This window comes from Tenrec ecaudatus, chromosome 2 (genome assembly GCF_050624435.1).
Source record: "Tenrec ecaudatus isolate mTenEca1 chromosome 2, mTenEca1.hap1, whole genome shotgun sequence".
Taxonomy (NCBI): domain Eukaryota; kingdom Metazoa; phylum Chordata; class Mammalia; order Afrosoricida; family Tenrecidae; genus Tenrec; species Tenrec ecaudatus.
The window spans coordinates 59174255-59189931 of NC_134531.1; the positions used below are offsets into that span (position 1 = coordinate 59174255).

The 15677-nt window shown below is 37.6% G+C and overlaps 1 protein-coding gene across 1 annotated transcript in view; it reads left to right on the forward strand.

The window, feature by feature from the left end:
• Positions 1–15677, forward strand: part of IPO11 (importin 11) — a 212939-nt gene that overhangs the window by 70748 nt on the left and 126514 nt on the right. The window contains exons 6-11 of the mRNA XM_075541076.1: positions 2333–2465; positions 8869–8927; positions 9216–9264; positions 12095–12165; positions 14327–14519; positions 15502–15654. Coding sequence (XP_075397191.1) covers positions 2333–2465; positions 8869–8927; positions 9216–9264; positions 12095–12165; positions 14327–14519; positions 15502–15654 — 658 coding nt within the window. The remainder of the gene's footprint in view (positions 1–2332; positions 2466–8868; positions 8928–9215; positions 9265–12094; positions 12166–14326; positions 14520–15501; positions 15655–15677) is intronic.

Consider the following 15677-nt stretch of genomic DNA (forward strand, 5'->3'; position numbering starts at 1 on the left):
AAGATTCACAGCCTCAGAACCCTGCACAAGAGTAGCTATGAGTTAGAGTCAACTCGATGACATAGATATTAGAAAATTAGTGTGTTGCACCAATTTTATTCCCTTCAGCAGATGAAAAGAATCCATAAAATTGATCTAAAGAATTAAACTTAAGTCTAAATATAGCTTCTTTTTTCCTTTGAAATAATTGCCACATTAAAAATTATATTCCAGTTTAATTTTTAGTCCTGGTGTAAGAATTTCTACCCCTAAAGAGAAAAAAAAAAATCCAACTCCTTCCCTGCGCCTGAGTCTGATTTTCTTTTACATCTGGCTGACATTTTTATAATTTATATATTTGCAAAAGTATTGAATAGTATATTTTAAAACAAAAAACAAGTGTAATAAATATTAAAATGATGAATTTTGTAATTTAAGACATTTTAGTTAATAATCTGAAAGACTTCAGTCAACTGAAAAAGCAATTCATTTTATAGTTTATTAAAGTTGTAAGTATGTAAAACTTACTAAATTATTCAAGTAAAGCCTTGCCCCTTATCACTTTTGATTAAATTAGATGCTGTTTCTATTAAGACTTTATTTCATGTGTGACATCAATTTTGGTGGCTTACTCTATAACACTACTGCTTGTGCTATAAGTAAATATTGACTTGAGAATGATAAATACACTATATTGGTTATAATGAAACAAGCATTAAATGGCTTCTTTTTGCCCTTTGGAATATTTCACATGTTTACTCAAGTGACTTATATAAGTACTAGTAGTTAATTGTACCTGCACTCAAATATACAGATTAGTCATAGAAAAGTGAAGGCCAAGGCCTCACTGATTCAATTGGTAAAGATAAAATGAGCCATTATAAAATTCACTTTATTAATTAATATGGCCTGGAAAGGAAGTAAGTTAAAGGCATCAGTTCCTTGAGGTTCTTGTCCCACACACCAAACGAAGGTCATGCTGAAACAAAGTGAGCTGGATTGAGTAATGAGATGCACTATTGCTGGGGAGCCTGCTGGAGACCATGGCTATGAGTGGTTTTAAAGGGGACATGATGAGGCACTATCTCAGGGGACATAAGGAGACAGATGTGAGACAGTCATAGTAGTTCCTTAATCAGTAGTTTTGTGGTCTTAAAACTGTCACAGGATGGCCTCAGGTTAGCTGTGAGGCCTATGTGCAGGATCACCACGAACACCTAATTTTCTACACTTTTAACCATAGGCCATTAACATTACTAAATATAGAAGAACAGAAATAAAACTTAAGGTTTTCAAGTTATCATAGAATTGCATTTCTTTTTAAAAAAATCATTGTGGGCTCATACAGCTCTTATCACCATCCATTCATCCATCCATCAATCCATCCATCCAATGTGTCAAGCATTTCTAATTGGTTTCTGATACCCAACCTTTAAATATAGGAGCCTTGGTGGCACAGCGTTAGGCTGCTATTGAAAGGTCAGTGATAACAAACCCACCAGCTGCTCTGCGGGGGAAAGATGAAACAACTGTTTGGGGAACGATGTACAACCCCGAGAGCTCCATGGGACAGTTCTTCTCTTGTCTGTGTAAAGTTGCCAGGGTTCAGTACTGACTCAGTACTGACTCAGCAGCTATGGGTTTAAGTGGGAACCTGTGAACACTGTACTTAATTAGTTAAAGAGGTTCATCTTGAGCTTAGTAAATATTTTGAAGCATACTAGTGATAAAGTCATGAATATACTTCTTATTTTTATTTTAAGTAAATGGTCATTAGGTTCCTCAGAGACCTCCTGGAGAAAACTGAAGCTGTCACAGGAATATGATTTTGCCTCAAACTGGGAGGCAGAGGCTGACAGTTCTCTTACATGAGAGTCAGTTTATAGCAAACCAGCACACATTAGGACAGCAGCCGGACAAGCCGTGTGGCTTTAAATACCAACATAACATGGTAGAACTGTATTTTGTATACTGTGGTATTTTATGTTGATTTAGCTCATAAACTCCTCGGCCACAAACCAGTGGCTTACGGAGTTTTGCAACCTATTAGTGGACAAATTAAAATGTATTAGACGGCATGAAATACGGGTATTCGGCTAAGTACTCTTTCAAGAAACTAGTATCTCAGACATATCCGGGTGTGTTTGTGCATGCATGTGTGTGTAGCAGCAGCTTCTGTAAGGCACTGTGGCTAAAAGCAATGGAAGCATTCTTACAAATAACCGCAGTGTTTTAGATCTCAGTCAAAATGCTGTTTAATTGTAAAATCTAAATGTGTTACGTTTAGTAGGTCTTTTTGATTGTTAATACCTAAAATATGTAGTAAACAAATTTGTTAATTGTTTTTTTGCAGTTAGCTTCTGGAATTTATAATTTTGCCTGCTCTCTGTGGAACCACCATACAGACACATTCCTGCAACAAGTTTCTTCTGGGAATGAAGCTGCAGTTCAAAGTTCACTAGAACGAACATTACTGTCTTTGAAAGGTACTCTGTTTTTAATACTGAACTCCTTCAGATGTGCTTACTTTTGAAATAACGTTCTGCACCAAATACCCTTTGGATGGAGTTTCAGTTCTTAACCTTTTGTGAAAATAAAGGACTACTTTTTCTTTTTGAGTCAAAGACTTTGTAGTTGTTTGTTTTTTTGTGTACATACAGGCTGTGTTACTAGTGTCCAGCAACTTGGAACTGGTTCAGGCATGGCTGATTAAGTAAAACAGGAACAATACTGAATTGTTGGAATTTGAGTTATTGGTCATAGTAACCGTAATAGGAAAAATGACTGCTCAGAATTCTGGAATGAGAGACTCAAAAGAGGAGACTGATAAATGATGTTAGATTTTTAGGCAGGACTGTGGAGAGCTGTGGCGTAGAGGCTATGCTTTGGGCTGCTACCCTCAAGGTCAGCAAATTGAAACCACCAAGCTGCTCTGTCACAGACAGATGATGCTTTCTACTCCTGTAAAGAGTTACAGGCTTGGAAACCCCAGGGGCCACTTACCCTGTCCTATAGGGTCACCATGAATCACATTTCAGTAGCTGTGAGTTTGGTTTTTGGTTGTGAGTGTACCAAAACACATTTATAGTGGAGTCACCGTATTTGAACTGGTTGCTTCTTGGTTCTGCTCACCAGTTTGAAGCCCTGCTTTTATGTATGTAAATTTTTTCTCAACTTTGAAATGACTGAATCCAACCCCTAATTGAAAAAGATTCTTTATCACAGTTACCTTTATGTGCAGCAAGCGCAGCTCTTAAATCATTGAAAAGGCTTTGAACTATTGCTCACACTAAGGTGCTCTTGTTTGGACTTAGCTACAAATGCTTACAGACATAGTAACCGATCTTGTGCATAACCCAGGGATTGCCCATAACCCTTCCTCTACCCCTTAGGAAAGCTCACAGCTAACCTATCTTCCTGCTCTAGTTTTCAGGAGAAGTTCTGTCTTTCTTCTTTGTGGTTCAGTCACTGGATTTTTGAGTATGCTTGGTGGGCTGCCCTCATGAGTTTGTGTCTTCTGTGTTGTGTTTGTGGGCATTCCCTTAACATAACTCATCTCACCGTCCCTTACCATAGTTAATCTTGTCGAATGTATTTGGAGACTCCTTTCCCTTCTGGAACCCTGCCCTCATGTTGCATCCCCTGACCTTCCAGGCAGGCTCTCTCCTGTCCTGACTGCGGAGGCATTTTTAGTCTGTTTTTCTTAGTTTTATCTCAGGCTGACTTTGAATTCTGTATTACAGCTCATTTTCCATCCTCTTAGTTTGATTCATAAGGCCTTTATTACTTACTCTAGTGCTTGGAATTCCATCATACTGAGTTGGCATTGCCTTAATGAATCATTTTCATTAACCAGGTAGTAGATGCAGTCAAATCCTAAGCTTTCAGTACTTTAGTTTAACCTGTGAGTAAAACTAATGACTTTAAAGGATGATTGACAAGTTGAATCCTTTTTACAGGTGAATAACCAGTGAGCAGAGACGTCTTTGTTACCATTTCAGGGAACAGATGAAAGGACCTAGATAAAAGTAGACTAAGAATTAGAGAAATCTATGCTTAGTAGTATATATAATAAGACATTTCAAAATTATATTTTATTTATTGAAAATATACACAGCAGAACATAACACCAGTTCAACAGTGTCTACATGTACCATTTAGTTATGTTGATTATAATCCTTGAATTGTACAATCAGTCATACCCTCCTTTGCTGAATTACTCCTCTTCTGGAGCATAAAATAACTGCCTTGTAAGGTTTCTATCTAATCTTTTGAGTTGCTCTTGTAAACGTGGTCCCATATACATAAATCTTAACACTAGGTTTACAGGATGTATCATTTTGACGCATTTCAATTTCCTCAAGGAAAATTGCGGAAACCATTTATGCTACCTTTGTCCATTTAATAAGACAATGTATATCTCCAAATTAATTTTTTTCTAAACTTTCTAATCTCGAAAATTCTCTGTGTAGTATACTTATCTCTGAGGATTTGTGTCACTTTGATGTGAACATAAATTAAGTATTAATCCCAGAAATCTTTTATCATTCATGAAAGCAGTGCGTCACTTAGAAATATAAATATAAATGTAGTCACAAAGATCTTAGAATGTAAACACCAAATGTAAAGACAAACAATGCAGTGGGGATTGTTATATTGACTGACTCAAAGAACCCTTATGTAGAACCAACTAGCTCAAATATTGTATAATAATTATTTTAAGTTATTCTAATACATGTTGTTTTTTAAACAAAATAAGTTGGCTTTTAAAGATATATGGTTTTCTCTGTAGATTTCTCTGTAGAATCTTTGATACAAATGTTCTCTAATGGTAATCGGACATCATCCAGTTCTTGGGTCTCATGGCAAAGGAGACATTTGATCTTGGATCCGGTCACACTTTCCATTTTCTCCTCTTATTCTTGTCTCCTCTTTTCCCTCAGTTTCTCCAAGTGAATAAAAACCAATTGTTGTGCCTTGAAGGCTTCTTTTAAGACCTTAGGCACTACACAGTAAACTTGGAGGTAGAGCAGAACTCCTAAACATTAGTTTAATTAACTAGATGTTCCATGAAACCATGACCCTAACTGTCCAAACCAAATAACCAAATACCATGAAACATTAGGCTGTGTACATGCAGCTACTACTACTTATTTATTTACTCTTTGGCCACTCTTTTAAATATGAAAGGTTTTAAAAAGTTCTTGAAAGAAAAAATGGAATTAAAAGGAAAATATGTGGTAAAAATTTCCCACATATTTTTGAAGCTTTCTTGTATATCAGTTACAGGCTTTTACTAATTCAACTTAATTACAAATATACAACTATTGAAAGGAATTAACATGAAATGCTTCTGTAACCCTACCTGCACTCAATGTAATTATTTTCATTGCAACAGAGAAACACTGCCTGTTCCTGCGCCATCCTCTCAGTGTTTATGTTTCTGTCCACTGTGGCAGCCACTGTGTCACTCGATCTGTTCAAGGGTTTCCTTTTTGGCTATTCCTCCATTTTACCAAACATGATGTCCTTTTCCAGGGACCAATCTCTCAGGATAACATGTCCAAAGTATGTGAGACAAAGTCTTGCTACACTTGCCTCTTAGGAGCATTCTGGCTGTACTTCTTCCACGACAAATTTAGTAGTTCTTTTATCAGTCCATGGGCCTTTGAATAGTGTTTGCCACCATCATAATTCAAGTGCATCTATTCTTCAGTCTTCCTTATTCAGTGCCCAGCTTTCACATGCATGTGAGGCAATTGGAAATTCCATGACTTGGGCCAGTCTTGGGCCATCACACTTTAGTCTTGGAAGCGATATCCTTGTTTTTCAACACTTTAAAGAGGTTGGTGCGGCAGATTTACCCAATGCAATGTGTCAGTTGTGCTCTTGACTGCTGTTTCCATGAGAATTGATTGTGGCTCTGAGCATGATGAAGTCCTTGACAACTTCTTCTTTTCTCCATTTATCATTGATGTAACCTAGTGGTCCAGTTGCCAGGATCTTGGTTTTCTTTGCATTGAGTTCTAATCCATATTGAAGGCTGCAATTCTGATCTTACCCTTGGTAACTACTAAGGAAATTTGCATTTTATACATTTACCTCTTTAAGAGTACTTTTAACTTATGGTCATTTTATTAGGGGGGGGCACTTACATCTCTTAAAACAATCCATACATCAATTTTATCAAACATTTGTACATTATGTAGCCATCATTTTTTAAACATTTACTTTCTGTTTGAACCCTTGGTATCAGCTCCTCTTTTTTCCCTCCCTTTCCCTCCCACCCTTGTGAACCCTTGATAAATTATAAATTATTATTATTTTCATATCTTACACCATCCACTGTCTCCCTTGGCCCACGTTTCTGTTGTTCATCCCTATGAGGGGGGGTTGTTATGGGTTGATCATTGTGATTGGTTCCCCCTTCCTTACCACCTCCCCAAGCTTCCCCATATCCTCCTGGTTTTGATCTCCCCATTTCTGTTCCTGAGGGGGTTATTTGACTTGGATTCCGTGTGTTGTGAGCTCTTATCTGTATCCAGTGTACAGGCTCCAGTGTAGCCCCAGTTGAAGGCAGGACTGGGGTCATTATGATAGTGGGGGTGAGGAAGCCTTAAGGAACCAAAGGAATATTGTGTGTTTGATCGGTGCTATACTGCGCCCTGGCTGACGCATGCCTTCCTTGTGGTCCTTCTGTGAGGAGATTTCTCATTGTCTACAGATACGTTTTGGGTTTCCCCACCCCACTTGTTCTAAACAATATATTATGTTTGTTTTGGGTCCCCTGATGCCTCTTACCAGATCCCATAGACACCTCATGATCAGACCGGCTGGTGTGCTTCTTCCATGTGGTCTTGTTGCTTCTCTGATAGATGGCTGCTTGTTTAACTTCAAGCCTTAAGGGCCCCAGACGCTATATCTTTGGATAACCGGGCACCATCCGCTTTCTTTACCACAGTTGCTTGTTAGACTGTTTCTTTTTCTGCCTTACTTATTTGAAATCCTAACTCCTGCCCCCCCCCCAAAAAAAAAGATTACAATGCATACCAGACTTCCTTAAAAATGGGCAATAGCTTTTCATTTCAAAGTCTTAACTAGACACCATCATTTTGAAGCGATCTTGCCCCAGATATGTTTATTTTTCTTTCATGTATTCTGTTCAGCTGTAAATTTCTGTCCTGTTATGATTTAACCTGTTATTATGAGGGCTGAAGTTTTTGTTTCATGTGATCACTTAGAATCTTTCAGACATTTATGTGTTTAGTTATATAAGTCAACAAATCCACAGGTGTATGGAATTGGGAAGAAAACCACAATAAAACGAATATACAAATACACATAAAAGGACATCCCTGACAGGCTTTACAGTGTTATGTTAGCTGAAAATCGGATTAGTAAAGGAGCTGAAAATATATAGTCAGTAATGGCGTTCCTGATAACTGGCAGTTAACTAGGCAGTGAATGAAGTAGACACCAAGGCTCGGCGGTGAGAAAGAATAAGGAACTCAACTGGAACCCTATTCTAGTGTAATGCAATGTCTTATGAATTGTGTATAATTGATAGTGTCAAATGAAAGGCTCCATCATTAGCTACATTGTAAACCTAATTTTAATATACCACTTTCAACTTCATGAACCTTATCTAAATGATAACTCTTACAGAGAAGACGCTGCTCAATTAGGAAAGTACTTTTAACTTTGTGATCTCTTATGCTGTCCTTGTTGCTGAATTTTATATAAATTATTTACACAAATTATTGCTACAGAATCTTTCAATAACCATGCATTAGTATTGTTAGTACGACTGAGTCTTTTCAAAATATATTAGCTCATTTGGTGGAGTCGAAAGACTGCAGAGGTTTTCTAGCCTGTAATCTATGTAGGAAGAGTGAGTCCGTGGTGGTACAGTGGGTAAGCATTTAGAAACTAAGCTTGGTGGTTAAGCATCAGCAGCTCTGTGGGTCGGAGAAATGATCTGCTTCCATAACGATTACAGGCTAGGAATCCCTGTGAGGTGATTTTAACCTGCCATAAGGTAATTTTTGGAAACTGATCACCAGATCACTCTCTTGAAGTGACTGGGTGAGTTCTGGTAGCCTATTTGCTTTCATTCAAGTGCTTAACTGTTGTACTACCAGGACTCGTAATAACCATAGAGCGTAGGACTGATGGCTCACATTTTACAGATGAGGAAAACGAGATCTAGAGAAGGTGTCCAGATTAATGAAGCTGTAGATAATGGAGTTAGTGATTAAATCTACTTTGTTTTTGACTTGTTCACTCAAGTTTGTCAGTATTACTCAGAAAATATTTGCTTAGATCTGAGCATTATCCCAGATTAGGAATAGGCTAGAATGCCATTGAATTCTCTACTAACCATGTGGTATTGTTAGGTGCCCTCCAGTCGGCTTCTGACACAGTCGGCCAGAGAATGGGATTTTTTAGGCTCCTTATTAGAGGAGGCACGATAAATCTCGTGCTTGTAGTCTAAAGCTTAATGAACCTTTTTGATCACTGTGGTGCCATAGTTCAAATGTATTGAGATATCTTCTTTAATTTCTACAGGAATGGTTTATTTTGGTAGGATGTCCTAATATATAAATCAATCAAAATATTGGGACACAATTTTAAAGACACCAGTACTTTGTGATGAATGGGAAGGAAGAACATTGCTTTTAGGGGTCAGGAAAACTGGGCATTGTCTTTCTCATCCACTCCCGACTGCATTTCCAGGGGTTGTCCTTTCTTTATTCAGTGAGGGGATTAAGCCAGATTAAGCACCAAATCAATCAGATTTTATAATTCTGAGTCTATCGTATAACTGATTTTAATAGGATAAAATATGAAAAAGATCAGATGCAAGTAAAGCTTGAATTTACTTTTCAGTGCTGCGTAAGTTAACTGTTAATGGATTTGTGGAGCCTCATAAGAATGTGGAGGTGATGGTAAGTACAGACGTAATTTATTCTTTGTGACAGTTTGAAAGTCTGATATTTTCTTGAATGCTTATAAGTATTTTTACTAAGGAACTTTCCTAGTATTCATTTAAAGTAATGAACTAATATTTTGACTGTTTTTGGTATGCTATAGTGTACTTTTAGACTTCTAGTTTATTTTTGGTATATAAAATGGTGTTTTTAACTTACCAGCCTATTTATGATGAATTATTTTCATTTCTCTGCAAAAGTATAATGTTGATAACAAATTGAGGCACTTAAAATATTCTTTTCTAGGGATTTTTACATGGAATATTTGAACGTCTGAAACAATTTCTGGATTGCAGTAAGTACTTCTTGACTTCACTTTTTATTGTAGATGCTTTTTCAAGATAGCTTCTGCCTTGCAGGTTTGAAGATAGTGTTTTGACCAAGTGTCCTATTTGTTGATCATCGTTTTGGGCTGTTAATGACTGAAAAGATGTTCAATATATATGTAGGTGTGTGTCACTTACCTATTTGCGTAACATCTGACTGCGTATATGTCATGGTCCCGTGAGTATTCTGAAATACTACTAGCCTGTTTTACTATTTCACCTAATGGCTTTATGAACTTCAGTCCCCAGAGTAAATGGGCACTGGGGTTCCACGGCTTGTCCTTATCCCAGCAGTGTCTCCTCCTGGCATCATTTACCCAACCAGAGCTTCACAGGCTCACATTTGGTGCAGGGCAGTGCCAGCCACCACTCCTCTCTGTGGTACTGATGGGCTTCCTGGTCCAGGTATGTCCAGGAAGGGGAACCCGAAAAGGACAATATGAGCCTGGTACGTCACTTCCAGCCACATTCCCGGCACCTAGACTTGCACAAGGTTCTAGTTCAGTTACTTCTGCAGCCCCCCCGCTTTTTGGGTAGGTCTGTCAGATTCCCATAAGGTTTTAATATAGTAGGGTTTATGAGGAATCACCTACGGAATTTACAAGGACTTAGTGTTTATGAAGGGGTTTTAAATGGCTTGTGGGAAAGTTACCTATCTTTTAATACTGTTTTTCTGCAAATTTTTTGAAGCTCCTTATGTGGAATTTGCACAATTTTCAAATCACCTAATGTCTTATTTCACAGAACATATTGTGGATGTTAAGTGACACATGTCTAATTATTAAAGAAACATTTTATTTTAATGGATTTCTTTAAATTAGTGTCTTGTATGCCGAGAATTCTTTGAAGCAGCGTAAGACTCTTGGCTATGTCTACACAAACCTGTCTTGTCCTGAATACCGAGGAAACTTGTGTTTAAATCTATTTGATCTGTTCCCTTTTTCTGTATTTCTAGAGAGACACCCATGGCAATCATGTGTACCAAACCCTCTTTTAAGTGCAAACTATACACTTGAGACTATTTAGCTTTATAAACTGTTTCTTTTAGTGCATTTTATGTATAGTATGCAATGGCTTACTTTTTATGACTTTGTAATTCCACCCCCCCCCCATTCTTTTTCTCATGTAATACATATGTATTACCTGTGCTAATTTTAGCTTCTGGTTCTCTTATTTAAAAAAAAATAATTTTATTGGGGGCTCTCACAGCTTTTTTTTTTATTTTAACAATTTATTGGGGCTCATACAATTCTTTTCACAGTTCATACATATACATACATCAATTGTATAAAGCACATCTGTACAGTCTTTGCCCTAATCATTTTTTTCTCTTTTCTTCTTTTACATTTTATTAGGGACTCATACAACTCTTACCACAATCCATACATATACATACATCAATTGTATAAAGCACATCCATACATTCCCTGCCCCAATCATTCTCAAGGCATTTGCTCTCCACTTAAGCCCCTTGCATCAGGTCCTCTTTTTTTTTTCCCCTCCCTCCCCATTCCCCCCTCCCTCATATGCCCTTGGTAATTTATACATCGTTATTTTGTCATATCTTGCCCTATCCGGAGTCTCCCTTCCCCCCTTCTCTGCTGTCCCTCTCCCAGGGAAGAGGTCACATGTGGATCCTTGTAATCAGTTCCCCCTTTCCAACCCACTCACCCTCCACTCTCCCTCTCACAGCTTTTATAATATTTCATACATCAATTGTTTCAAGCATATTTGTACGTATGTTGTCATCATCATTTTAAAAACATTTACTTTCTATTTGAGCCCTTGGTATCAGCTCCTCTTATTTCTCTGCCTCCTACCCTGTGACCCTTGATAACTTGTAAATTATTATTGTTTTCATGTCTTACACCGACTGCTTTCTCCCTTCCGCCTACATTTCTGTAGCTCACCCCCCTGGGGGGGTGGGGGTGGGTAGGGGTAATTATACCATGATCATTGCCATCATTTCCCCCTTCCCTCCCCTCTCTGGTTCTCTTTCATGGGATTTGCATTTTCTCAAATATTTGTATGTATCAAGGCTGCAGTGAAACTTAACTCCTATTTTATGCTATGGGACTAGGTACGTTTCCATGTGTTTGGGCTTCGTAATATCCCTTTTTACATATGTTCAAGAGAGCTTAGCGTTTCTATTCGTTTTGGATCATTCTGGTGGTCATGAATTTTTCCCATTTTGATCGTATTGTATGAACTTTGTGGTACCGAACTTATGCTGTTACCTAGGTCAGTGGGCGGTGCAAAGACTATGCTCAGATGCATGAGTGCATCTTCATAGTGAGTGCATGTCATGTGTGTGTAATAAAATGGACTCAGTTTATACTTCAGTAGTTTTCAAAATACGGTACTGAGAATTACTGTGTTGTAAAGTAAAAATCTTGATATTATCTTTTAAAATGGATTTATTTAATTTTAAGGTTTATTTGTTTAGAGCAGTGTTGTCCAAAGTAGGAGATACTGCTTCGGGGCATGGGGTGGAGGGGCGGGGCGCACACTAGAATAAACCACATGAGCTGCCAAAGCAGATACCTACAATTTATCCTGAATTGTAGACTATAGTACAAAAGGTTTTAATACCAAGGAGATGCTGAGTAAATATACATATTTTTTTCTCTGAAAAAGTTTTGGTAGGTCAAACAACTTTAGGATCCCATGACTTAGAGCTGAAAATGCACACTAGTGAAGTAATAATTCAAACTATGCAAAATACTAACAATTTGTGGTAGATATTTTGGAACTGGCTTCTTATAAAGTGATATACTAATATTTCAATTGTGTTAACAGGTAGAAGTATAGGTGCAGATAATGTATGTAGAGATAGACTGGAAAAGACCATCATTCTCTTTACTAAAGTGGTAAGTTTTCTTTGTACTTCTTCTCAAATTAGGGTAAGGTAAAATGTATTCTTTAAAAACCAGTAGAAACCTTTATTAAACAAAGATCAAAATGTGAAGCTATTTCTTGACAGTTTCTATCGAGGTCTATGCATTTCTGAAAGCAGTCTCTCTCTAACCCTGCCCACAGTTTGATTTATATCCTGTCAAACATAGTTTTAGCATTCTTGAAGGTCTCAAATCATGTTCTTTTTCAATGATGTTTGAATTTGGGGAACAAAAAACAGCCTGAAAGGGCAAGATGAAGGCTGTGGGGTGGCTGGTTCCTCATCTCTTGACAGTCATGGATACTCTTGAAGAAGAGCCAGGTGGTGGGGAAATTCCGCTGACACAGTTTTCTAGGCCTTTTCCCACCAATTCAGTTTTCTTACAACTTCTTCCTAATAAGCCCGTGTCCTTCAAGAAAATCTTTCAAGATTGTCCTGTTAGAATCCCACAATATAGGCAACATAACCTTTTTAGATGACTTCTGTGCTTTGAATGTAACTGATTCTGCACATTCTTGCAGAAACTACTGTTTTGATTGGACCTTTTTTAAAAAAATCATTTTATTGGGGGCTCTTAAAACAATCCATACTTCAGTTGTATCAGGTACATTTGTACGTATGTTGCCATCATTTTCTAAACATTTTCTGTTTGAACCCTTTGTATCAGCTCCTCTGGTTCCTCCCCCTCCCCTGACACAATCAGTAGAATTATTTTATTTTAATTTATTTATTTTTAAAAATCATTTTACTGGGGCCTTGTACAACTCTTATCACCACCCATGCATCTATTGTGTCAAGTACATTTGTGCATATGTTGCCATCATCATTTTTAGAACATTGTCTTTATACTTAAGCCCTTGGTATCAGCTCCTCATTTTCCCCATCCCTCCCCTCACCCTCCCTTGATAATTTATAAATTATTATTTTTTTCATGTCTTGCACTGACCGATATCTCCCTTTCCCCACTTTAATGTTGTCTGTTGTTTATCCACCTGGGAGACTATTATAGGTAGATCATTGTGATCGGTTCCCTCTTTCTATCCCCACCTTTCCCTCCCCCTCCTGGTATGGCTACTCTCAAGATTGGTCCTGAGGGGTTTATCTGCCCTGGATTGTCTGTGTTTCCAGCTGTTATCTGTACCCATGTGTATACTCTGATTTAGCCAGATTTGTAAGGTAGAATTAGAGTCATGATAGTGGGGGGAGGAAGCGTTGAAGAACTAGAGGAAAGCTGTATGTTTCATCAGTGCTATACTGTACCCTGGCTGGCCCGTCTACTCCCTGTGACCCTTCTGTACAGGGATGGATGGATTGGACCTTTATTTTTGAAGGTACCATATTGGAACCGAGAAGTGTGTTACTGAAGAGAACCTATCTTGAGGCATCTACTGCACACAGGGACATTTTTAAACATGTATTTTTGATTTTTTTAAATAAACTATTTGAGTATGTACTGGAACCCCATAGCAAAGCTTTTAAAATTATTTGTCTTTATTATTTGACTACAATGGCCCTATAAGCTGCATTGTTGTTGTGTGAAACCGATTTGATTCCAAGACATAATGATTCTATATGACACAGTAGATCTGACCCATAGGTGTCATAGCTGAAATCTTTTGGAGAGCAAATTGTCAGCTTTTCTTGTTGTTTTGCTTCTCTTGCAGAGCTGTTGGCATGTTTGCACCTCTGACTTTTTTGGTTAGCCTACTGTCTAACCATAGTTATACCAGAGATCTTTATGAACTGTCAATTTGTAAATTATAATAAGTAACACATTTCTTCCTCTGGGCATCCACCAAAATCCAACCCAAACCCATTGCCTTTGAGTTAATTCTGACTTAGAACAAGCTTGTAAGAGTTTCCCAGGCTCTAGATCTTTATGGAAGCAGACAGCCTCATCAATCTCCTGTGGAGAAGTAAATGCCTCTGAACTCTACCAAGCTGGTAGCAGTGCTTTTTGACTTACCTGGTGATGTATCCTAAGAAATGCTGTATTGCATATAAACCTGGATATCAAGGCCCAAAACTCGTTAAATTTTTATTATTAAGGTTATATGTAACATAAGTTTTACTTTTGAAATTATTATATTCTTATATAAAATTAGAAAAACGCATGTCTTTCTTTCCTTTTATAGCTTTTGGATTTCCTGGACCAGCATCCCTTTTCTTTCACTCCGCTAATTCAGAGAGCGCTAGAATTCTCTGTAAGCTACGTCTTTACAGAAGTGGGTGAAGGAGTTACATTTGAGCGGTTCATTGTCCAGTGTATGAATCTTATTAAGATGATTGTGAAAAATTATGCATATAAGCCATCAAAAAATTTTGAAGGTAATGCTTTATTGATAATTTACTTTTCATTTCATTAATTTAATCTCCGTGGGCAGCAACTGCTAGTTCTATGTAGTTATTTACTTAGAAATTAAATTATTTTAATTGGAAAAATAAAACATCTCTAGAATATTAAATAGAGATTATATATGAATGCCAGCTTTCAAAATTCATGCAATGAATATAGTAAATTGTTTATTTTAGGGCACAGAGAAGATCAATTAAAGTTTAGAAACTTTGGATTTAAGTACAATAAAATCACAGTTCATACTTAGAGCTGTGTCCACTTGAACAGCCATGCTCTCTCTGAGTATATAAAAGGATTGAGTCATTAAATTATTTGGAGCTCTTTCAGGGGTATAGATGTAAAGATGGGGCATTCTTAGAAATGAGTTAGCTACTGCAATGTGTTGTAAGAAAACTCTATAGGACAGAGTAGATCTGCTCCTTTTGATTTCCATGAGACTGTTTGTGAGAGTAGAAAGCTTCATCTCTCTCCTGTGGAGCAGTTGGCATTTTAGAACTTTAAACCTTCCAGTTATGCCACCAGAGAGGAGACCTGTTGGTGGTGTAGTTATGCATTGGACTGCAAGGTCAGCTCATTCAAAACTCTGGCCATCCGGCAGGAGAAAGGACTCTCTATTCCTGTAAAGAGTTGCAGTCTCAGAAACTCGGGCAGTTCTGCCCTGTCGTGTAGGGCTGCTGTGAGTCAGCACTGAGGATGGCCGTGATCAAGCGATGGCATCAGGGCTCCCAGGTGAGAACCAGTGTGGCAAGAAGCAATGAAGTGCTAAGATAATGAACAGGACTGATAGGGGTAAAATGTGACTAGAAGAGAATGTCTCGGAGATGGGAGGAAACTTGAAAGTTTTCAGTTAAGTGTATCTTTTCTTCCAGAATGTATTATTTTAGTTAAGTTACATAGTTGTTCTTGGATTGGATATTTGGCTGTGCAATTAACCTTGATATTTTATTTTTCTAGATAGTAGCCCCGAAACTCTTAAAGCGCATAAGATTAAGATGGCGTTTTTCACTTATCCCACTCTGACAGAGATATGTAGGAGATTAGTCTCTCATTATTTTCTTCTTACTGAAGAAGAACTGACAATGTGGGACGAAGATCCGGAAGGCTTTAGTAAGAACTAATTTTTTAGTTTT